The sequence below is a fragment of the Tauraco erythrolophus genome, chromosome 2 (assembly GCF_009769465.1).
Source record: "Tauraco erythrolophus isolate bTauEry1 chromosome 2, bTauEry1.pri, whole genome shotgun sequence".
NCBI lineage: Eukaryota > Metazoa > Chordata > Aves > Musophagiformes > Musophagidae > Tauraco > Tauraco erythrolophus.
Genome location: NC_141466.1, coordinates 77,482,630 through 77,507,944, shown reverse-complemented (window position 1 = coordinate 77,507,944; position 25,315 = coordinate 77,482,630). Strand labels below are relative to the sequence as shown.

The following is a 25,315-nucleotide window of genomic DNA, read 5'->3' as shown; positions in this document are numbered from 1 at the left end:
CGTGTCAAGTATCTTCACAGTAAAGACTCCCCAAGATAACGCCTGCATGATAGGCAGTTAAATTACATTATTTAAATTTCATGCAAATATATGCACCACATACGATAATTAAAACCTTCCTAAATACATATTTGCAAAATACAATCTATCATGGCCCATGAGGTTATAATCTACATTTTCAAATGAACAGTGCAAAAACTCTAAAAATTCACACAAAAGTGAATGATAATCATTTGAAACATAATGACCTATCATTTATCAACTTAGGTTCTTTACAGAGTGTCACTCATTCAAAAAAATCCACTGATTCACTAGATAAAAATTGGAAGACCTTGCCAACAATTTGTGCTTGTGTAAAATAAAAGAACTAATGTGCTACTGCGACTGTGCACCTTCAGTAATCATGGATGGGAAGTGAAAAATTGTGTATGCAATGTTATGAAACAGAACCTGGCAAGAACAGAACATTTTTTAAGAAATATGACAAAGTGCTTGCAGAAAGCAGCCTTGGGAATTATTTTTAAACTTCCATCTTTCAGTTTCTCTCAGAAAACAGCACCTTCTGTAGGACACTGGAGTTCAAACCATGATGGGTAAATGTAGCTGTCTCAAAGGCAGCAGGGTTAACTGGTTAATCATACCAGTCTCTTTCCGAGTCGTGCTGGTGCTCTTGAGAGATGTACAGCCCAAGTCCTGACCAGAACATACTCTTCAATCTGTAGTCCATTGCAGGATTACAACCCACAGTGGCATAGTAGAGTGTGCGAGTTATGAGTCTAAAGTCAGCAACTGCACAGTCTGGCACCAAATGCTCCTCTTGTACCTTCTCTTGTGTGTGTGTGAGATTGTCAAGGCAGCAATCTTCTCTATCCCTTTTGCTTTCCATTGCCCTCCCAGAAGGAGTTTCAGTGGTTTTCTCCTCCTGCTTCCAGTGTGCAGAGCAAATATTCCCATGATACTTTCGTCTGATTTGAGTCAGGACTGACCTATGAAGGTCAACACTAGGAGAAATCTAAAAGCTGGAATTGAAGGTACGTTTGAGTCCAGCACAGTTTGTGGGGAAAAGGAACAGGTACAAATCCCACAGTACCTTGTGGTGCCTGCTGCAAAAGACAGGCAGCTTGGGAAGGTGATGACTCCTGCCTACCTCCATATATATCTACAGGAGCAAATCTACTGACCTGTGTCACTCCTTTTTTTTTTTTTTCTTTCAGTTGACAAGGTTTATTGAATTTGATTCTTCTGATTTTGAGGAGGTTGGTTAATGCGCAGCAAGCCTCAGGTTACAGCGTGACAGTATACAGCCTTTCAGCCTGGTCTTGCCAGCAGCGAGATACAAGCTTATCTGTAGCCATGGGACTAATCTCCTAAGATTGCCAGGACGTGTCACACATGTAAAAATAAAACTATGCTTTTTAAGAATTCATAGTTTGGCAGCTGAGGAGAGCTCCGCCACCTTTCAATGCAAGTATGTAGTACTGGTGAATTTGCTGAAGGAAGAAGTGCAAAAATGGCCTTTTATTTCTCATGTTTGAAATAATGCTCATTAACAATAACTATCAGCACCTTTCAGATGACATTGGTGACTAGGGGGATTGACTGATAATGCATAAGCCTAAGGAGGAAAGTCACTTTGCCAGTTGCTGACTTGTGAATATCGGACAGTCTCAATTTTCTTTGCATGGCATTTCTGTTTGAGGCATGTATTACACAGACACTGGATATCTTTGGTAGAGTTCCTTATTGACCGAGAATAGGTCCATCCTTCTTCACAGCAAGCTAATTGTGGTTTTTTCTTTCCAGTATATCAGGTTGGCGAAATAAAGAATTTTTTTAAAAAGTCTACTCCCGGTAGAGGGCAGCTGAGCTGCCAGCTACAGTACTGTCTGCGATTTACTCTGAGCTTGATTCTGCCACCTGTGCTCATGTCAAGTAGCAACACCGATTTTTTAGGTGGAGCTGCCTGTGAAATTATTCCACCTGCAACTCTGGTACTTTCTGGGTTGGCCTTATGCTGAGCTCTGAGTTTCTGTCTGTTCTGCCAGAAGAGCAGGCAGGAGGGCGTCACAGTTGTGCAACTCCTGCACGCAGGTGGGAGTATCCATGCTGGATTTCTAGTGGTGCACTGTCAGAAAAGACTGTGTAAAAAGAGAAAATTAAATTTGCAGGCTTCCAGGTCTGACCAGCTCTGTAAATCCAGAGTACTGCCATTTTTCAGAACTAAATAACAAATTATTTAAACTCCATTTATCACTGTTTAGGGGTTTGTAACATTTTGAAATGCCTCTAAATAAGCAGTGTCTGACCACTACACAGAAAGATGGTTTTGCAAAAAGAACTGTTTTGGGCCCCTCGCTTTAAGAGAGATATTGAGCTCCTGGAGCGAGTCCAAAGAAGGGCAACTAAACTGGTCAAGGGGCTGGAAAATAAAACTTATGGGGAGCAGCTGAGGGAGTTGGGGCTGTTTAGCCTGGAGAAGAGGAGGCTGAGGGGAGACCTGATTACAGCCTACAAATACTTGAGAAGGGATGGTGGGGAGGTGGGGGAAGGGCTCTTTACATTAGTGATGGGTGATAGAACAAGAGGAAATGGGCATAAGCTTAGTCAGGGGAGATTCAGGTTGGATGTTAGGAAGTATTTCTTCTCTGAAAGGGTTGTCAGCCACTGGAATAAGCTGCCCAGGGAGGTGGTTGAGTCCCCATCCCTGGATGTGTTTAAGAATAGGGTGGATGAGCTACTTGAGGATATGGTTTAATGGGGATTAGGGATGGTTGGACTCGATGATCTCTAAGGTCTTTTCCAACCTAGAAATCTATGAATCTATGAATCTATGAAGTAAAATGTCCAGCCTTTTATTTATATAATCCAGTGTATAATAATTGTTCTTAAAATAAAGATATTGACATACATAACCAAATGGCATGGCACTTTATTGAATGTTGAATTCTTTGAGTGGTGCTGTCCTCATATTTAAATCTATTAGAAGTTTAACATAACAGCAGGCCAGCTGGCATCCTTGAGAGCAATGGTAAGAAAGCATTCAGAAATGTGCTCTGTGGGGATGTATATCGACGTGACAAGGAAAGTATATTGACATGGGCTTTAGTTTTGTGGAAAGGAGAGAAAGGCAAGAATACAGACTCTGATTTTTTTGTGTGACAATTATAGTCACCTGGGGCCCTGCTACACTACCTGAGTGGAATATCTGCAGGGAACTTCTGTGAAGGTTGAAAGTTTGAAACTAATGTTTCCCGTTTACACAGGTATAGCTACATGTAACATTGTTTTCAAAGTGGATAAAAATATCCACTAGCACAGGAACAGAACGGGTCCAAAAAAAGATGGAAATTATTTTAATATGATTGATTTGTTTGGTTTTATAATGACGAGAATATCTGCCATAGGCAGAAGGATTATTGCAGAAGCAATTCATTTAGCATTTATAAAGGGCTTTTTGCTCTTAATTTCTTTTATATTTTATGACTTGACCAATACAGCATAAAAACCCACTTCTCATAAATGCAGACTTCTTCAGAAAACATTACCTTAGCTAATGCAAAGGGAGTTGACAAAGCGGCCAAGGATGCAGCCCTCCAGACAGACGAGCCCGAATCAGTTGCCTTCTCCAGGCATCTTGGTCCATCAGATCAAGCCGGGATCAAATTGCCAATCAAAGGGCTCAGAGATCGAATTGCCAGTCCATGTCCACGACTGACAAGCATGTTTCATTTTGTTTACCTGTGAATGGATGCTACCTCCTACAATAATCACAGAGCAAGTAGCCTTCATAAATGATGGCATGTTTTCTTTTTACGTGTTTGCTTATTTGAAAAAAGCATATGGAGTAGTAATGCTCCCAGAGCTGTGTGGGAAAGCAGAGCAGAGCTGCTGCTGCATAGTTTAAGAGTTAAGTCCTGAGGAGATGAAAATAGAAAGCCTGATTGCTGGTTGTCTCATCAGCCCTTGTGAAAAGCAGCTGACAGTGTTCATGTTTGGAAGAGGAAAGGAAATTGGAAATCCATTACATATCTCCTGGTATTTCAGTTACAAGAACATACGTGTCTGCAGTTCGGAAAATACAGGGAGGCTAAGATGCTGAAGCCACAACTCAGAAATGTCCATTGTCACACACTAGCAGAATACTAAACTGGTTAAGAAAAAAACAGCTTTGTTTCTTCAAACTCAGTTCGTGGTAATAGTAAATAGGACTTCCAAAGCTAGTTGGGGTAGCTCTGGGCTTTTTGGCTTTCTGCTTGATTTTTGTTCATGACTGAATGCTGAAATTTGGATTTGACATCATGAATGTCAACCATCAGACTGGGACTTGAACCCAGAGTAGCTTGCAGAATATCAGTGACCATTTTGATTGTTACAAACACTGCAAAACTGTAACAAAAGCAGTTGGATCTTTCCAAAGAGTGAACAGTGTGGTTGCTGGTTTGACACCCGCACACTTGTCCCTCTCTCACTGTTTCTGTCTTCACACTTTAAACACCCTCACAGAGGTTCAGATCAACTGTTGCACGAGATACCCAACACGTTTCAAGGCCAGAAAGTCACACAAAACCTACAATGGACACTCATCAGGGAAGGCATTTTGGCTGATGGATATTGAGCCACCTCCTGAAATCTACAGTAAAGGCATACAGAAAGATGGTTTTGCAAAACCTGCTATACGTGACACTACATTCTACTCAGCAGGATAAAAGAAGGAAAGTAGGTGGAAAGTACTCTATTCTGACAACAAAAGAACCGTATGCGCTGCCTTTTTTTAATGAGATTTCATTTTTCTGTGCAATCAGCTATTGGTCTTGTGATTCTGTCACTGACATGCACACTGTCATCTGGACTTCAGTGTCGTGCTGTTGCCCAGCATTAGAAATGTCATTTTTTTTTAACATTGTCTTCTGTAACACTATCCGTTTATTCATATGGCACTAAGGATGCACAGTTCCCAGAAAATCCTTTTTTTAATTTTTTTTTTTTTTTTGTAGTATACACGGTGAAAAGCAATATAGGCAGAGATTACAACAAGATCTTATGTCTCTGATAATCCTCCCATGGCTGCTGGTAGGGCTGCATGGCCCCCTTAGGGTATCTTTCAGCCCAGCCAGCCTGCAGCCACCAGAATGGCAGTGGTCCCCTTAGAGACTAGAAGACTCCTTTTTGCTTCCTTGACTTTACTGAAACTAGAGCAAAGCTCCCATATGAACTTCAACACATGAACTTCTTTCTCTCATTCCAGTGCCTTTTCTTCGCATTAAGCTGCACACAAAACTTATCAGACAGATTTAACAATTTGAGGAAGTTGAAGAGAGAACAAAAAACATTCGAGACCATAAAGAGACAAAGAAACATTAGATGACGATCTGTGTTCCAATTTAGGGGAGCTTTTCCATCAGCTGCCCTCAGAGAACTTGCAATGCACTTTCTCTTGCCTTTGCAGAATTGGTCTGCTTTGCCTTCAGAGTGAATGTGGCAATTTTCCAAGCCAAACTTACAGGGGAGATGAAACAAATCACTCTAATGTTTGGCTGGTAGGAATCCAAGAAGTAGAGAAACTACCTCCTTTCTAGAAAGTCTTGTAAAAAATGGCTCGATTTACTTAATCTTTTTGACTCACTAATGTTTCTGCTTGAGTCAACAGTTTGCAAGCCATAAACATTGAGACAAATAATGAAGTAATCATGCAATTAGGACTCAATTACTTATGCTGTACGTTTTGCTTGGTTTTCCCCCACATAAGAAGAAATAAATATTGTGTCTTTTTGTCTCCTCTGGTTCTAGTTTATGGCTTGAATTATGTGAAATCCAGAAAGTTCATTCTCCTGATTTTGCCTTTGTAGAGTTATCTAGGCTGTGGTCCTTCATGAGGCAGTTAGGGTGCATGGTACATTTTACTAGTTGCCATCTGCACATGGACAAGTGAGGAGCGGGAGGATGCAGAAAGGATGAGCTGTAGCTTCTTTCCCTCTCCAAAATTTAAGGCGGTCTAGTGGGACAAGGAGCAATGATGGGCAAATTGCAGCTTTTAATCTCTGTGCACTCCTGTGGCAATTCAAATGCAACCGTTGGGCCAAGGCTGTGCCATGTGGTTATCAAGGGCAGAGGCTGGGTAACCTGCATCGCTGGCTGTGGGAAGAAGTGACCCAGCAGATGCTGCTGGGTTCAGCCTGGCAGAGAGAGTTGCTTTGGGACACCACGTCATGCCCACCCTGGTTCCACAACGGAACTCTTCAGCCATCATTGTGTCCCTCCTGTGACCTACTCCTTGTGCCTCCCTCTGCTCTCTGCTCTCACACCACATGTGAGATGCAACATGCATGCACGTGTACGTCATGCTGCTTGGCTATGTGAAGATATTGGGCAGCGGTTTGTAAGCTCAGAAATTTTGAGCAGTTCTACTGCAAGGCTTTGGCAAAGGGGAAAACAAAGAAGAAGTCCTGGCTTGAAGGTGCCATGTAGTGCCATCTTTAAGTACAGCTTTGTGGGTCTCCAGGCCCAGGTTGAAAGGAATCTGTTGATCACTCAGTCAGTGGGCTGCCAGAAGTCCCACGTCTTAAATAACTTCCTGTAATAGATAGAAGCTTGGGTTGTGTGTCCCGTATGGGAAGCATTCAGTACATGGGCTTTTTTGTAGTTCCATGGAGACCTGCCATTTTTTCCCAGGTGCCTACAGCATAGATGCAGCAGTTAACATGAACGTCAGCTAAACGATGCAGCTGTTCGGTCTGGTGGCTGGAGACCAAAGACTCACATGTGCCCACTGCATAGTCACTTTACACCTGTTTGATTAGGACTGTGACAGAGCTTGCTACTTCCAATCTTGTCTGTTTTCCATTGTGGAGTCCCAGGCACATCTATGCTGAGTGTCTCATAAATGCCCTCAGGCGGTATGATGTCCACCTCAATGCTCTTCTCAAGGCTGTGTGTAACAGGCTCCTAACAAGGACCTTTCAGTCTGTCTGGAGTTCAGGATGCAAGCTTCTTTTGGGTGAAACAGAGACTTCTCTCTTAGTGGTCAATCACATTTTTCCTCTTGAGCTATTTGCCACTGAAAGTACTTCATCTGTCTGCTTTTCACAGCAGCAGTGCCGCTGGTTTGTTTCTGAGTGGATAGAGCTAGACCTGAGGTGCCAGAATAATCTATTTCTCTCATGACATGCCCAGCATATTAAAATTAAGCAATGGCCGACTTATATTTGCACTTAAATTAGACCATAACAGCACTGTTCTTAAGGGACCCTAATAAGAACTGGAGAACGACATTAAATCAATGGACTTCTTGTTAAAAGAACTAAACTAAAACTCAGATGCTAAGCCCAATGGACTTTGTTCAAACCTGTTAAAATTGACTTTCCATGAAATAATGTTTTCAAGAGAGAGTTTATCTTCAGTTTTTTAAAAGTATCTTTTACATGAATAAACAGAAAAGTAAAACAGAAAGCAAATGTTTTAAAAGAAAAAAAAAGAAAAGGAGAAAAAACACGTTATCATAAATCCCATGCAGTGCAAGAATAGCATGTGGTTTTCTTTCTAGTTTAGTCAACTTTATTGAATATTCTTATTCCATTCTCTTCCAACACAATGCTTTTCTCACTTTATGTTTGATTTGAATTACTCTTCTAGCTGTAAGATCCATACGTGCTGAGATCTCTTCAGTAAAACACCCGGGATCCTGGCTCAGTTTCCTTTCCATCAATATTAATTCTTTCAGTTTCCACACCTTACAGAACAACCTAAATGAGGCAGAATCTCTTCAGTCACAGAGACATCACACCAGAAGCTATGCCCAAAAAACCTTTCCAGAGGGACAAGGGCATATCCTCACCATTCTAGATGAGTTAATGAGGACTCTGCATGAAATCAGCCAGGTTGCTCATTAGAAATCTCCACCACTGTGCCGCTCTCTTTCTCTCTCTGCCTAAATTTGAGACATATCTTTAATTTCCTCCTTGATTGCTTGCTTCCGAGGGTGCTGGTCTGCCTTTGGCTGGTTGCTTTTCCAAAACATGCTTTCTGTTTTTGTGTAATGAGTGCTTTTTGCCTCTTTTCAGTGACGGTTGGGCAGACAGAGATGAAGTCATTGAAGGTTATGAACCTGAAGCAAACGGAGGCATCACTATCAAACTGCAGTCTCCAGAGGTCTTGTCATTTGATGACTACTATCTGAAGCTGCGTCTGGACACCAACACGCGCAACCCTTGGTTTCCTGAGTTCTGGCAGCACAGATTTCAGTGCCGCATCCCGGGGCATCCGCTAGAGAATCCTAACTTCCAGAAGAACTGCACTGGTAACCTGTCAATTATTTTCCTGTTTGAATCTGTGCTCTGGCAAAAATTTGTCTTTAGGTTTTTTGGGTTGTGTTTTGTTTGTTTTTGTTGTTTTTTAAAATGTATAGATCACTGGTGAAACAAAACTAATGAAACCTGACTTCCCATGGATTTGTGTCTTATTCTTTATATCTCCACCTCCCCTGTCTCATAGCAGTAATCTCAGTTGATCTTCATGTGCTGCCTGAGATATATTCCCATAGTGTTTCTAGTTCTTCCCTTCTCCATCAGTAACATCTTTCACATTACCTTTTGTTTTCCCCCAGTTCTCTTATTAACAGCTGAGATATCACCAAATACTGTCGCTGATTCAAAACGGGCCTGATGTGTTGACTGGCAGACAGGCTGGCCCATCTGGGTGCTGAGAGGCTAATGGCAAGCCAGACAGGGTAAATAAATGTTAAGGTTATACTGATATTTTTTCTTCAAAGGACTCATTAACTTTGGACTCTACCAAAATGTTGATTTATGGTACGCATACTTAATTGCTTTTGAGACTATTTCAGCTCAGACAAAGGAGTTAATATAGGCCAACAAGGGCAGAAATTACTAAGGGGAAGCTGAATGACAGATGCACAGTGCAAATGCATAGCATTCTTTCTTAAGAAAAGAAGCTTAAAATTGCATTGTTTTCGTAATTCCATTCACATAAATAAATTTATAAAAAGATCTCATTTCTGAGGAAATATCTACAGCTGTTGTAAACACAGGTAGTTTGTTATCCAGCCTCTGAGTATGAAACTAAAACTTTAGTCTGAACCAGCATAGCCATTCTTCATCTGCTGCACCAAAGGCAAATACCAGGTGGTGAGTTCAAAACGGCCAAGATGGGGTACTTCTGCACCGAATGTGTAGCTGAGTTTTCAGACAGTGGTTGCTGTTGACTCTAGAATTGTACTTGAGCCAAAAAGCAATTAAACAAACTCATGGAAGAAAGCCAATAAAGGCTGATTTATGGGGAAAAAAAAAAAACAAAACAACCAAACGCAAAACACCCCAAACTGACTCAGGGACATACCAGGGTTGAAGCCACTGGACACTGGAGAAGGTGCTGCAGTGGTAACCGTTACATGCCTGCCCTGCTGTTCTGTGCTTTTCAAGGTGTTGGGTATCAGAGGCAGGAACCACTACGTTCTGGTAATATCAGTGAAACACAGAAACATTTGTCAACGTTGGTAGACTCTGGCAGGTAATAGTCACAATTCAGCACTCAAACGTCCTTCACTCCTTTAAAAAGCTGTAAAGTTTTGCATGAAACTTCAAAATGTGTAATACTTTTTAGGCTTTGCGGAAAAGCAATCAGCTCTTAAATTTCTTGAACCGCTGATAACTCTCAGGCTTATCACACACAACTAAGTTGAACTCAAATCACCAATGGGAAGCACCACAAGGTATCTATTCCCCATAATGGCATACCAACAGAATCAAGAGACCTACATGTATGTCCCCAGCAAGTCTAGGGGCAATAAAATATCATATTTATTTTTCTTTAACTACACAGAGCTGACTGGTGACTGCTTGGCACCACCAGAGCTTTCTGCGCACATGTTTATCTGACCTGTCTACAGGGTTAAAAATGTCACTTCAAACGCTAACAGCTTCGGTGCTTGCTGGTGGAGCCTTTCTCTTCAAGGAAGTCTAGTACAACAGTGCCAAGAAACCACCTTCTTTACCTCTCATAGGTTTGGAGGCAGAAATTTTCACAAACTCACTGCTAAAAACGGAGTCTGAATTGCCTCTTCTCTCCTTCACAAAGTATCTCTATGCCGAAATTTGAAGGAGACAATCCATGCTCCTCAATAAATAATAAGCACTAATATTTGAAATCCATTAAAATTGCCAATAGATGAAGTTCTGGCTTCTATGTAGTACTACAGTTTTAAGTAATGCTGCTACTACTGCATCACTCCAGGAAAATTATCAGTATTCAATAGCGGTATCAAGTGCCTTAACTCTGTTATATCTAAGACCTTTCACTCTTACTTCACAGTATTCCATCAATATTCCTGTAACAAGGTACCTAGGGTTCTGCATTATGGAAAAAGAGGAGTCCTCTGTGGTCCCAGGAGTCCATGCACATTATTAGCATTCATTGTCACTATCTCTGGGTCCTGATCTGTTCTGTATTCCAGAAGTGCACTGGTAGTCCTTACTGAGAACAAAGCTTTTGCTTATATTTTTGCATAGACAGAAATTGATTCAAAGGCAGTAGACAGATCAAGTTCATCTTCTATATCCGAAGAGTTAACATCTCATGAAATTTCCTAATGAAAAAGAAAACAAAGGACAAAAATACTTGTGGTATTTAGGGAAGCATAGTGTATTTGTATTTCCACAGCAGTGGGTTGCCTAGAAGCAAGTAGAAACAAAAAAAGAAAAGGCAGTGTTGTTCTCCGACTACCTTATTAAAAAAGATTCAGGATACTTGGACCTATCTGTTTTGAAAAGGAGATTAATTACAAAATTTGTACTTGAGAATCTTCAATTATTGCCTGCCCAGTATAATTTGCTCATGTACAACCTAATCACTTTACTGAGTGATTTATTCAGAATTGCCACTGGAATGTAAAGTTCAATTTTTAGCATTCATGGATAGGCAAGGACTTCTCCTCAAGCAATTACAGCTGTTGCATTAGCAGTTTCTCACACCCTGTTGTAGTTGAGTCAGCACTAGCTTGGGATTGCAGGCTCTCCATGAAAGACGGGAAAGCCAGTTCCTAGAAATCCCCTTTCTCTGATGACAGGAATTACTGCTTGAACTCCCTCATTCAGTCCCTGAGAAGACTGGTGTTGTCCTTCAGGAATTCTCATGTTACACTGAGCTCTGAACGTACATGTGTATTTTTGGGGAAAAAGGTCTATCTAATCTAAGCATTACTGGAAGGAAGCAAGTCCCAGTGCATTTTACTCTGTGAAGTCTATGGTATGACTAGTGGCCACATTTTCAGAATAGCCTATCTGGATGTACTAGGACTGTATGGTAGTAGCACATATTCTTGGGAAGAGAAGACAATCATCGAGAGTTTTGCAGTGACTGCTCTTTTGGATCATTCCTCCTTGCAAAAATTAACAACTTAATTTTCCCACTTGGGTGACAGCCAAATGAGTGGGAGCTATTTTTGACTCAATCTTTGCTAATGTCGTAGCCAAATGCCTCTCATAAGGGAATGTCTCTCTCCCTCTCCCTCTCTTTCGCTCTCCCGCTCGCCCCCTCCCCCCCCCCCCCCGCCACTTTCTCTCTCTCTCTGCTGTAGCAGTTATTCTTCTTCAACATAATAGGATTCAAGTCTAGAAATTTTCTTATATGTAGATGTACTGAATCTGGCTCGGAAGAGGTTAACTTTCCCCATAGCAGCCCTCAGAGTGCTGTGCTTTATATTTGCAGCCAGAAAGGTGTTGACAACACACCAGTGTTTCGGCCGCTGCTGAGCAGTGCTTACACCATGCAGAGGCTCTCTCTCCAGCGTCCCCCCCAAAGGCCAATAGGCTGGGAGTGGGCAAGAGGTTGGGAGGGGATATAGCCAGGACAGCTGACCCAAACTGACCCAAGTTTCCCTACTGTATGATGTCACGTTCAGCAATAAAAGCTAAGAGGAGAGAGGGCATTCATTATTCAGTCATTTATCTTCCAAAGCAACCACTACATACTAAGGCCCTACTTCCCAGGAAGCGGCTGGACATCACTCACTGGTGGAGGTAGAAAATAAATATTTTTATTCTCCTTTGCTTCTGTACATAGCCTTTACTTTTCTTTATTAAGCTGCCTTTATCTTGACCCATCAGTTCTTAATTTTATTTTCTCTCCCCTGTCCTGCTCAGGAAGGGAGTGAGAGAGTGGCTTGGTGGGCATCTGCCAGCCAGTAAAGGTCAACCTACCACAATAAAAAAGATATTTGTATATGATCATTCTCCTGTAGTTTTCTTGATATCTAGCAGTCTGAAACCACTTCCAGTACTGAGTTCTTTTTAAACTGTCTATGCTACTAAGGTACTTTCAATGTTCTCCATGTAGTAGCTGCATTCTTTAGGAAAAAAAGCATGTGCTGCAACTCTGCATGGATCTCTGGCTCATTGCGAAGTTCAGAACTTCACACCATTCTTCCTTGCCTTCGTATGAAAAGTCAGAACAGAGCAGACTGTTTTAACTCTTACCAGAAAAAAGCTGTTTCTGAATTTGAGATACTAAGAAGTTACTTAACCCAGGATGGACCTGATACCAAGTTCCCTTAGCACACAACCTCAGGCACTGCCCCAAGCAAGTCACAGCTTGTCTCAGTGCATCAGACAGCTCAGCCTTTTCCACATTTTAGAGATTGTATGGAGACTGTACGTAGAGATTGTATGGAGACTGTACGCTGACAGCACGATTAGGTAATAAACCATGTGTGTCAGGCAACAGAGTTCAGATATCCTTACAGCAATTCTGCAGGATGTTTTCTCCTCCCTGATCTGATAGAAATAGCCCAGATGGAAGTATTTTTCTCCTCACAAAACTACAGTGACAACTATTTCTCTGTTGGACTTGGTGACCCCGCGTAAGCCAGAATTAAACGCAAGTCACACTCACACAGAAATGGTGTAGAACTCAGCGCAGTGCAAACACTTGTACGGAGGTCTAACTGCTCTTTTACAGGATGCCTTATTCTGCCTATTCTGACAGATAAACAGCTGTAGTTTATGTAAAGTGGGTGGAATGAGTATTCCTCTGCACCACAAGAGACAGTTATGAAATTGGTTATGGAACTGATGCAAACATCAGATTATGCTCACAGCAGTTCATCTGCTGGGACAACAAAATGCATTGGCAGGCAATCAGCACAGACATTTTTCAACAGAGCGAAGTGGAACAAAGTGGGCAATTCATGATTCATTCATTGATTCAATTGATCTTTGAGGAGAAGAATTATTTGTCAGTGAATGTATTTGTGGTGAACAAGAACAAGAAATGTAGATTTTGTTCGTTCCAAAGGGGGTCACAGTCCAAGTTCCCTGTAGGATGCTTACTCATACTTTGGTCATGCCATAAAGCTTGCTTTATCTGCTAATTCCTCTCTCAGTCCAAGAGAACTACAATCAATCAGTCTGAGCGCAGCCAGTGTCCCAGAATCACAGAATCATTCAGTCTAGAGGGTAGCTCGGGAAGACTGTAATCCACCTCCCTGCTGAAAGCAGGCTAAGCTATGAGTTCAGACCAGGTTTCTCAGGACTTTATTCATTGGGGCCTTGAAAGCCTCCAAGGATGAAGGCAGCACAGAGTCTCTGGGCAATCTGTTTCATTGGTTGAATGTGAAAAAGTTTTGCCTCATATCCAGCCTGAACCTCTCTTGTCTCAAGTTATGCCCATTGCCTCTTATCCTCCCACCATGCTTCATCATGAAGAACCTGTCTCTCTCATCTCAATAACCATTCCATAGGTATGGGGGATGTAGCAAGATTTCCTGGAAACCGTCTTTTCTCCAGGCTGAACAAGTCTAAATCTTTCAGCCTGTCCTTAAAGGGCAAGGACTGCAGCTCCAGATCCTCTCGATGGCTCTCTGCTGAATGTGCTCCAGGTTATCAGTGTCCTTCTGTATTGGGGGTTCACAAACTGTATGCAGTATTCTAGATGCACCCTGATAAGTGCAAAGTAAAGGGTAGTGGTAGTAGGGAGGTAATCACATGCTACAGTCACTGGCTGTGCTATCAATACAACCCAAGAGGCTGCTTGCCTTCGTTCCTGCAAAGGATATGTATGGCCACCGTATTCTTGTCAAATTTGGACCTAAAAAGTTGTATTGTATCTTTTTCCATTTTTTTTCTCCATCAACAGACTCACTCAAAAAGAGGACATAAGCATTCACCACACCTAGGTAGCTCTGGATGTCCACCATAAATCTTCATAGCATGTCAAATCATGGGCAGAACATAATAATGACAGCAGAAAAGAGTTTGTGAGGAAGATCAAATATTCCAGAAAAGGCATTTATGCTTTGGTATGAATAATGCAGTCATTATGTAATTGCTCACCACCCAGTGACCAAGGCCTGTCCCTGTCCCGTCCTGGCAAACAATCCCAAAACAGATTAAGTCCTGACACCACAATCCTGGATGAGCAAGAGGCCCAAAAAATAAAAGAACGAGAGAGAGAGAGAGCATTCTGAGAGTCCAAGAGAGCCCCCAAAGGAGAATACCTGGAAGAGCAAGAGCTTCTTCCCAGTCAACGTCATCTACATACTGGGCATAATTTTGCATGATATGGAATACTCCATTGGCCAATTTAGCGCTTAATCCTAAGTCTAAGTTCAAATCATAAGGGGAGTTGTGGACCCTTTGTCCTGGCAATGCCCCACCCCAGCCTGTTGTTCTGCACACTGGCAAAACATGGGCAGCTGAAAAGTCCTTGATGTCTCAGTGCCATCTATAAACATCAGTATGCCATCAACATTCTTCTCATCAACATTCTTCTCATAATGAATCCCAGACTAAAACAAAACACAGAGCTCTTCTAGCTGCTAGAAAGAAAAACTAATTCTATCTCAGTCAAAACCAGGACACTACAGGAGGAGCTACTTTCACTACAATATGTCAGTAAAGTTAATTATAAGACAGTAGCATGAGCTCACACTCGGCCAAGTCAGTCACTGTTTGTAAATCACCTGTGTGGTGTATAAGAAACACATTCATAAGCTTTTGAAGAAGGAATCAAGATATTGACCTGCCATGATTTCTTCAAGATGTATTGTACCTTAAGTGTCCTGAGACTCACTCTCCCTAACTCCTGCTTTGGATTCCCCTTATTTACTTCTGTCCCTGTAGTAGAGAAGGAGCTGAGTCCTGTGTCACTCTGTCCTCAGTACGAGGCAGGAGATCCTAGGATTCATTCCAGAGTAGTGATCAAAACTGAGCTAAATTTCATGGGCATCTAGAACGAAGCCTATGAGGGACAACTTGTCTGAAAGAATTCTGGTTGCTACACATTTTAGTCAAGGCTTTTTGGCAGCAGATAAGACAGGAAAGCTGTAGTCTCATTTTATTTCCCAGACAAGGTTACAGACAGCTTTTAAGGCTTAAAGAAGAGGAAAATTAATAAAGTGCTTATCCGTGATAAATCACATGAATTATTCAGGGAAGACATTATCGCTGGCCAGGTTTTTGTTCATTTGCTTCTAGCTGCTTATTTCTGTGTTTGGAAGAAGGCAGCTACATTTATCTAATATTTTATATTTCCAAAAATACTTTTAAACCAAGCTGTCAATCAAAATACAATAACAACAAATATTTTTCTTCTTCTGGGATCCATGAAAAATGATATCATCATCAAATAAAGGAAAAAAGCAGTACAGATATAATTTAGTAAACAGCATAGACGACAGTTTGCAGAACATATACATATTACAGCAGAATATGACAAAAGTTTTCTGAATTTGATATTTACACCTGCATTTTCCATTGTGGGTTTTAACAGCCAAAGTTTCCACTTCTGGGATTAAAACAATTCTTGGATAGGCTTGTGACATTCAGCCTCCTCCATTACACGAGTTCACTGATGGTGCTGCAAAGAAACAGGACACGTGAAACACGCTCCCTTGTGCCTCCTTGGGGCTTCTGTCTGCTGTGCCTGGAGAGTGACTGGGGCACTCCTGACTGCTCAGGCTGCCACAGGTGCTTTGAACTTCTGTCAGGAGCATGGTGAGGACAAAAGCATGCAATTAAAATTAGTTGAGTTGTTCCTAGAAGTCAATTGTTTGTCCAAGTCATGCATCAGAAAAATTAACCTAGATATAAGCATTTAAGCAAATTAGTAAGTAAACTAGACGAAATAACATAGGTAACTGATCTGAAAGCAAGTCCAACTGTCTTCTGTTAGCCTTCCTGCTCTTTTATTACATCATATCTTCTCTTTTCTTATTTACCTGTAGGTGGAAAGTCTTTCAACTGACCTTGCAATTTTATGGATTGTCATTACTGACAGCATTACTTGATAAATACAGGTGCAAAGGAGATACAGTAGAGGCTAACGTGTAGGTGCAAACCCATACACTCACACACGTCTAGATGCAGCCCAGAGATACTCCTTGTGCACAAAGACATTTTCAGAAAAATAGTCAATAGAGTTCTTAAAATAAATGAGCTCCCCTTAATAGATCTTGGACATGCAGTGGTGTAAAGAATAATAAGTTATGAGCCTGAATAGTAAAACTTGAACCACACAAACCACAAACTTTCCTACTCAGAATAAGCTGTATTGGTATCCATAGGGAGAATATTCTGATGGAAGGTGTGTACTCCAAAGAGTAGTGCCGCCAGAATAAACTTCTCTTTTCTCACTCATACTGGGAGGTCTGGGGGAGCGTAGAAGTCTACTAGTGTGGAGCAAACTAGGGAAAAATAATGAAAGCAGCTACTGCAGCTAGGCTAGGCTGCTGGCTGAGCCAGAGAGCGTCACTGCAGCACAGCGATGCAGGACGATGATTTCCAAAGGTTTCCTTCCGGTCAGATTTTTGAGATTCATATAATAGAAAGCTGCTTTGGAGGAATCTGCAAGTTCGAACCTTTAATTCGGATTCAGACTCAGCTCTATAGGGATTGAAAATCAAGGCTGTTCTCTTCAAAGAAATAGCACTCTACACATCATGCCATGCAGTGTACTGTCTACTTTCTGCAAAGGCCAGTTTACTCTGCCTGTTTTTCCAGGTTTATTTTGTCTAAAAATTCACATCCCAAGGGCACATTTTCTTGTGAGATCTTGAGCGCTTCAGTAATTTGGGTTTGGCTGGCCTGGATGGCCCTTTTTTTTCTGCATTGTCACATTTGGCTACACTCAAGAAAAAAGGAGGTGTGCTAAAATGAATGCTTTTAAAATTCTTTCACATCTGAAAGAAACCTGCTTCTGTTTTTCTGTTGAATTTAATGTATGAATAAAGATTAGGGCCACTTATTTTATCTTCTGATTTTCTTAGCTGTAGTTTGCTACTAATCAGCGATGCATTGTCCCCATGCAGATGTCATTCAGGAGCTTCTAATCTTAGCTTAGCTTTAAAATTAATCTTTTCTGTGTTACTGTACTTGAAAATAGCTCTGGGCATATGTCCAGTTAAGGGAAAATAAAGTGGATCTTTGTGATCTGTATATTTGCAATTAATGTATTGCTTTTTTCAAGGGTTGCAAGGCAATATTTGGATCCTCCTAACAATCATTTGAAAACTACACTCAATTTAAACCAAAGCCAGTGAGTGTGCTCTGTTAAATTATAACATGATCCAACTAGGCATTAGTTAAGGAGGCCGAGACCACTTTACTTCTTCAGCTCCAGAGCAGCTGCAGCAAGCTGCCTTTGATCCTGGGAAGCAAGGAAAGTCTCTGAGAGCAGCTGCGTGGACGCAAGGCTCCTGCACAGTGTGGGCACATAGCCATTACTTACACTGCACATGTGAAATCCACCCCATCGCCATGCAACCGTGTGGTTCTAGGAAGCTAGCCCTTCAGACAGAAAGTTTCTTGTGTGAGGATATGGTTTATTTAAAAAAAATAAAAATAAAAAACCAATGCAAAACCAACAGTAAGCTTGGTAAAGGAGAAATTTGGAGGAAGCTACATCTCTGCAGAAGTGAGACACATTGCTGTTCATATGATTTATACTCGGGCAGCTATTGCTGGTGTTCTTATCACTTTAACGTTAAGAACAGAAGTGAGGAAGAAGTGGTTTGTTCTTTTAGAATAATAATAATAAATGAAAGAGAAAACCAATAGTACTGGCTGATGGGTCATGCAGGAATTCTGAAACCCATCTTAAATCAATAGTGGTTTAAAGTGTGATAAATATTACGTATTTTTCCTGACTGTTCTTCAGACTCATACAGAACCACTGGAATTTAAAATAGGAAAAGACCAGTTAGGCCAGGTAATCTGTGCCTGCCAGATACAGGCTGGTATCTTACCATGAGGGGAGTACTGTCTGATGTTAACACGAGATATTGACTCCTGCCTTTGAAGTCCTCAGGACTCATGCCCATACACTGATAACCATGAGCTAGTACATAGGTGTTTACAGGTCTAGATCAATGGATGGAGGAGAGTTTATGTGATTTGTTCCATTTACTGTCTCCATGCCAGACAGGAGCACAGAACTCCAGAGAGGATAGTTTATTGAATATGTATGTTTTATTATTTTCATCTTATTTTCCCACTCTGATCTAAAGGCTCTGACTAATATCTTTTTGTGTGTTTTACTGGTGCAGAATATTTAACATATACTGAGACTAGATTTCTATTAATTTCTTTGTCCCATTCAGTGATAATATATTCCATGGTTAATAAGAAGATTGCTTATTTTCAACTCTGAACCAGCATTTTCTAACGAAGATGCCAAAAATAGGCTCCTAAAGTGCATGCTCTGAGACCTAGATAAATTGGCCTGACTCTTATCTCCCATAATTCTCATGGAAGTCAACAGCAGCTAGAGAAGTTCAGGTATTAATCAAGTCAATTAATTAGGTGCCTGAATATGTATTTAGGTTCCTAATTTAAGTATCTAAGGTGGTTAATGTTCTGAAAGCTGCAACACAGTTACTGAGTTCTGTCTCTTTCTTTCAGATGAAGTCTCAGGCTTCATATGAAAAGCATGACAGTTGAAATTTGATCAGTCCTATTTACTGTGCTTTTCATTTTTCCATCATCATGTGTTATAATAAAATATCTGTAAGGGCATCTGAGTTAACTTTTTTTCTTTTTTTTTTCTTCTTTAAGAGTGAAAAGCATGATTAAAACTAGCCAAATAACATAATAATCTGCAAATATTTCTTTACATTTGTAAATTAATTTGATTATATTTATGTTCATTCTTGTGTCATGTAAGAGTAGCAGCAACTCATTATCTGCTAGACTTGTTCCAAATAACAGATCTGTTAAGAATAGCAGTTCTAAATATGTCCTTAATGGAGTGTGTGAATAAGGCAGCAAGGTTACATAGTTACCTGAGGGAGAAGGGAAAACTGAAGGTTGGGTTTTCTTTCTTTTTAATCGTTTCTCCACAGGAGTTCAGGTCATGTAGAAAACGGGCTCTGTGGAATCCTGTCCTTAGAAAGACTGGGTCAGGATCCAGGATGGCACTGGAGGAAGGCTGTAAAGAAATCAAGAGAAGCAGGTACATCCAAGGTCTCTGCGATAATAACCCATCGCATTAAAATGGTGCCTGAGGCTCTGGGAGCATGGGCACTTGTGGGACCCTGCGGAACCCAAGAGAGAGGCTCAGAGATAGTTTATTGTTGGACTAGGAGTGACAGAAGAAGCTATAGGACACACAGTAAGAGTAACAAATTGAATTCCCTGTTGTCATATTCCCAAGGGGACAGAAGAAAAGAGAGAAAATAATTTCAAAAAAAGAAAGAATCAAAGTCAAAGGATAAATTGGGATTGAGGGATTGTGATGCCAGATCAGAGTATAGCCTCTGATCAAGATCAGACAGGGCAAAAGGCCTCCATTCCATTCACCTTGTTTGCGAATCTTCCATTAAAATAACTGTGCTATTGCCTATGTCCTTTAAATGCAGAGGCTGAGCTTGACTGTTGAAATGCCTTTGTCTGCATTGCATTTTAGTCAGCTAATGAAATAATAAGATGGATTTCAAATGCTGTATAGGGTTTTGAATTCAGTGTCTTTACTGATTACATGAACAAACCATTCAATCAAGGAACAAAAAAAAAATCAGCTAACATTTTATTCTTATTTATAGGATGAAATATTCATTTCTAATTAAAATAGGAGCTGAGAAATAATGACTTGCTGCAGAAGTTAAATAATAATTTCAGATAAATAATAGAACATGTTGTGGTCATTTTGCAGGCAGTTTGTACACAGTCCAGCTTTTAAGAAAAACAAATTAATCATAATAATTATTTGTCAAACTCTCATAATAATTATTCTCTAAGAAAGACACTGGAATCACCTCAGATTATCTTCTATGTTGCCTGTTTCAAGTATGAACATGTCATTTGATGTTATGTCCTAACTATCTGAATAAGGGTAGATTTTTTTTAAACCTAAACTGCTTCCAGCTTGATGGATTCCCCAAGTTTAGAATTACAAGTAGAGATTTATTGATTTCTAGTTTTAAGCCTTGAATATTACGTTTGAGTATTTGACCATAGGTACTAATAAGCTGCTGTCATTCCATGCCAGATTCCTGGTCAGTTCCATGAGTCTTCCTCTATGTGATTACAGCATTTTATTCAGGGATTAATTTCCATAAGATAGAAGGGCCAAAAATTAATTTTTCTATGATCATCAAGTAGGTTAAATATCTTTACAGCTTACTCATTTCATGATGGAGTTAATTCTGAACATCTCTTCACTAGAATGTGCATAATAATGAACATTCTTGATTTTATGTGCGTTATGGTAGTTATAAGCATAGTCCCAGTTTGGCACGTGAACGCAGTCATGAAAAGGATGGCACATAAATACAAAATCATATTTCTTTTCAAACCATTTAAACTGATACTGAACTGATTTATCTCAAATAGGGACAGTTATTTTCATGTGTTGCTTTCCAGTCTATTAGTTCCAAAGGACAGGAATTAAGATAATAGCCAAAATGAGGTAATCAATAACCTTAAAACTTAATCTTTTTTTTCAATTTTTGGTTATGTTGCTTCGCTGTTGGACATTCAGTGAATTGTATTTCTCAAGCTGACTGCATTGCAAGAACACATGCAAATATCAAGGATGTAGATCTTTCTTTTTGTTTTGAAGGGGGCTGTTATTTTCACCCTGCACTGAGCTATACTCTGCGCATCCTTCGGTTTCTATTTCATTAAAAAACAGTCTTCACTGCAGAGCTAATTCATCATTCCACTAAAAGCTAGGAACAAAGAGAAGCAATGCTAAAATTTCCTGCCAAGACTTTAATGGCTTATAACAGTGGATATGTACAGAAGAGGTTTCAAATGCCAGCTTGCAGACTTCTTTAGATGAGAAAGAATTTCAGCAAATCATCCTCACAGGACCATAAACCCTAGGTTTTTCTGAAGTAAAATTTCTGATGAAGAATTTTAGCCCAGTGGGAAGAAATACAGAGGCTTCAGGCCATACTGTCATCCCCTATAGAAGTTTTATTAGGCTGGTGAGCTTCTATCAAGCCATCTGCTATAAGTGAATCTCTCCAGACCCATATTTAACAGCGCGTGCCATATACATCAACTCGTAGAGGAAGTTCTCTGCTTGTACTTTCTGTGGACACGTATTCTTGCAGCTTTGCAACTCTGTGATCGGTTTCTTTGAGCTCTCTCTGATAGGACATGGGAACAAACATAGATTGCAAACCTACAATGGTACAGAGCTACACCTTGCCAGGGGCAGACTAGTGAAGGAAGGGACAGCCCTCTCCTGGGATGGCTGACACGCAGACAGCTGTGCTGTTAGCATAGCCCTTAGGTAGTGCATTATATTTCCCTTTGAGTCCTTTCTTTTGCTACTAGCCGACACAAGAGACAGAGCAGGCCATGCAGATTTAGGAAGAAGAGGAAAAGGAACTTCTTCTCCACCACAGGACTGTTTTGCACTCACCTGCCTCCCACTCTGGTGACGCAGTGCTGGCAAAGCCACGCTGCCAGCTGCTGCAAAGGCCTCCAGGTTCCCTCTAGCTTCTTCCAGAGGCAGAGAGGGGCTGCAGCACTGCGCATCAGCTGAGAGCATTTGTGAATTTATAATATCTCACTCAGATATGCTCTGCCTGCTCACCCCAGCACTGTCAGGTACAGACATCAGGCATGCCCACTCTTCCCATTTGTTTGAAGCTGCAGCCAGCCTTTGGGAAGTGACAGTCTTCTCATCCTCTGCTTAGCTCCTTTGGGTCGCTAGAAGGGAGGCATAAGAGGAAAGCTCTCTGCTCCCTTGGGCACAGGCACATTTGAACACAGCTTTGTCATCTCCCACAGAGTGAGCATGAGTTATGAGCATTGTCACTTGGTGTTTACATCCAACATCTGCTTTTACGGGAGTCATATTGTTGTGTGAGAACCTGAATGTCCACAGGGAGAGGCAGAAAGGGCAGGGAGGGGAAGTGAGCTTCAGGCTCTTGTGCCTGCTAAGCAAAGTCTGTAGACCGGAAAAGACAGGAGCAGTTAGAGATCAGTATCCTTTTGTTTTGCTCCCAAGTTGCATGGTGTATGAGCTGGACCTCCGAGTTCAGACTCGGCGTAGGGCTGGCAGCACTGCTCAGTCCCCTTTCTCTTGCCCAGTGCCTACTGACTCTGAGACTCTCCCTGCGTCTGATTAATGAGTGAGTCAGCAGCTTGTGCAGTCATTCCTCCTCATAATATTTCAGCTTTGTTGTGGCACTGTTGTATTTGTGTATGCCAGCCTCATTTCGGAGTCTTTGACACTAAGCTCTTAAAGCCCTAATGTGCTTACATAACATGATATGGAGAACCAAGAAAGAAAGTTTAATTAAATCTTTCCCCACTGCTTCTGATATACAGGGTGAGGCAAAAGGAAGACACTTTTTTTTGAACACTGAAGAACAATGTGGCATCCTCACAAAAACAGACAAGGAAACTGAAGACACTGGTGGTGCATAGTATATCTATAAAGGGGACTAATCTTCTAAAGTTTAGGTGTTAGACATCTGAAATGAAGGAGAACCTGTGCCCTGGTGGCTGAATTCATGTTTTGGTTTCCTTTAGCCATTGAGTTGACATCTTGAAAGATGTGTTGGTAAAAGTAATTAAAAAAAACCACCACAAACCTTTTTAAATTCAATATCAACTTTATCCCAAGAGAAGAGGATCTTTAGTTATTTGACCAACTTTACTAGTGAAAATAAATAACCCATTCCATACAAATATTACTGCAATCAGCATTCTGTTAATGCCTTAGATAGAGAATTTCAGTGCAAATTTTTGAGGAGCTTCTGCTGAATGCCCAGCTTTTGAATGACTTTCAATTCTCTCTGTAGTTTTATACAAGAATAGAAGTACACTAATCCCAATTAAAAAGCAACATTCACCAGATGTAACAAAGCACTACTATCTGGGAGGCCTATAGATTTCCCCATGCTCAGAAAGAAAATAGCAGGGTATCTCAACTGGTAACTGTAATTGTATCCTAGCTTTTCAGGGAAAAATACATCAAATATAATTGTGTGAATCGAATCTCTTTGCTTAGGGAAATAAAAACCATTTGAAGAATGGAAGGAAAACCTTTCTGATTTAATGACATCCTGAAAATGAAGTCTGCAACCCTGTGAACTCCATTTATTGCTTCATGAGTACTGTAAGATGTCAAATGTTTATCAGCGTGTTTTGAAATCTGGTGTAGAACCCACATATTGTAAAATATTCCTTCCTTTTTGTTGTCTCAGTGAAAGCTCTGCTTCCCCGCTTCTTGCCAAAGGGCAGAGCAACTTGTAATTCTATAGAGAGTGCTGCATTATTTTCTACAGACTGATGACATGATGCTCAGAAGGCAGTTAAGGAAAGGTCCCTTTTTCTTAAATAATACATCCTTCCTCACTCTTACCTGGCAGGTAGTGGAGCTGCATCCAGTCAAACAAATAATTCACTTACAATGGGAATTGAGTTACCTGTTTTATGTTGTATCTTTTTGATAGCTCTTCTACTATCCTCCCTATATGACCTATCTTTCCCCTCTTTCACTGTATTTAGCTGCCTCTTGAACTTGCCTCCCTGCTGCAAAGATGCAGACATCAAATTGGGAAGTGAAGGGGTAATCATTACACATACGGTCTGCTTTTGTTTGAAAACAGTATTATAACCGGCTTCCTGGGAGCAGAAACCATACAAGAAACAATAATCTACCTTAATGGGATTATTTGTTATAGGTTGAATGAAACATATATTGTGATCTGTGACAAATTTTTCAACCTATCATGCTGTCTCATGAAAATTACAAATCATTTTTTAATTGAGATTGAAACAAAGCCTCTTCTTTCTGACTTTCTTTTGGCTTGGTAAAACACACAAAAACCAAATCATTTTTCCACAAATTGTTTGTGGTCCCATTAGCTTGCACATAGAGACAGCAAGGTCAGTGAGACAGCCCACGACAAGTGAAGCCTGCAGCCCTGTTCCACAATTGTTTGTTCTGGTCACCAGGTAATATTTCCTGGACTATCCCTCATAGGCAGTCAGCTACAGCTGGAATCGCCTGGAAAACAGGCAGTTACTTCTGAAAACACAGCTTCAGAAATTCTTGTAGCTGTATGTTTGATTGCAGGCTGAAAGAGTTGGAGGTTTGGATGTTTTCATATAGAATAACTGACTTTTACTAATCTGACTTGTTGCCTGTGACTTACATTTGGACATAATGAGCACAGTGGCATGAACAGAAGTCCTGTTTATACAAACAAGAGGTGAGGATTTCATTCAGCCATGCAATATTAATGAACAGAATGCACTTGTTATTAAGAAGGTGATATAAAGAGAAAAAGCCAGTTAGTGCACACGTTTTGAACACACCATTGTTATACTGATTACATTGAGACATTATAATCTATGTTATTCATTTTGCAGGGCCTTAAAGTGAAATTTGTCAAATAATTTCATTATTATCTTTGTTGTTGGACAATGTAAGAGATGTTATAAATAGAATGTAAGAGGGAGTGAACTGGCAGCGTTTGTAAAACATCTCAACAAATAACAGCAAATGAGTTTAAACAAATGAAACCCTTTGCAAAAATTATTTCATAGACTCTTAGTTTGGCATGGTTACTCAGAGGATTAGGCATTACTGAATAAATTTAAAAAAAATTCTTTCAAGGAATCAGTCACAAGACTGAAATATAGAATTGATTGCCTTTTCTCTCCTATGTGTCCAAAGACAAAATGATAATTAGATAGTTAAGCATCCAAATAAAAGTGCTCTAATTTTTCTAAGGAGCCAAATATCCTAAAATTCCACTAGAATCCCAGTAAGCTAAGTCTGTTCATCACTGTTCATGCATCATTTAGTTGCCAAAATAACCTTTAGCTCCTACCTCTAGGAA

At 40.5% G+C, this 25,315-nt stretch overlaps 1 protein-coding gene across 3 annotated transcripts in view; it reads left to right on the top strand.

Moving 5' to 3' along the window:
- GRM1 (glutamate metabotropic receptor 1) overlaps positions 1 to 25,315 on the top strand; it is a 194,553-nt gene that overhangs the window by 115,383 nt on the left and 53,855 nt on the right. For all 3 annotated transcript variants that reach the window (XM_086626622.1, XM_086626632.1, XM_086626625.1), the window contains exon 3: positions 8,058 to 8,293. In XM_086626622.1, the coding sequence (XP_086482748.1) occupies positions 8,058 to 8,293 (236 nt within the window). The remainder of the gene's footprint in view (positions 1 to 8,057; positions 8,294 to 25,315) is intronic.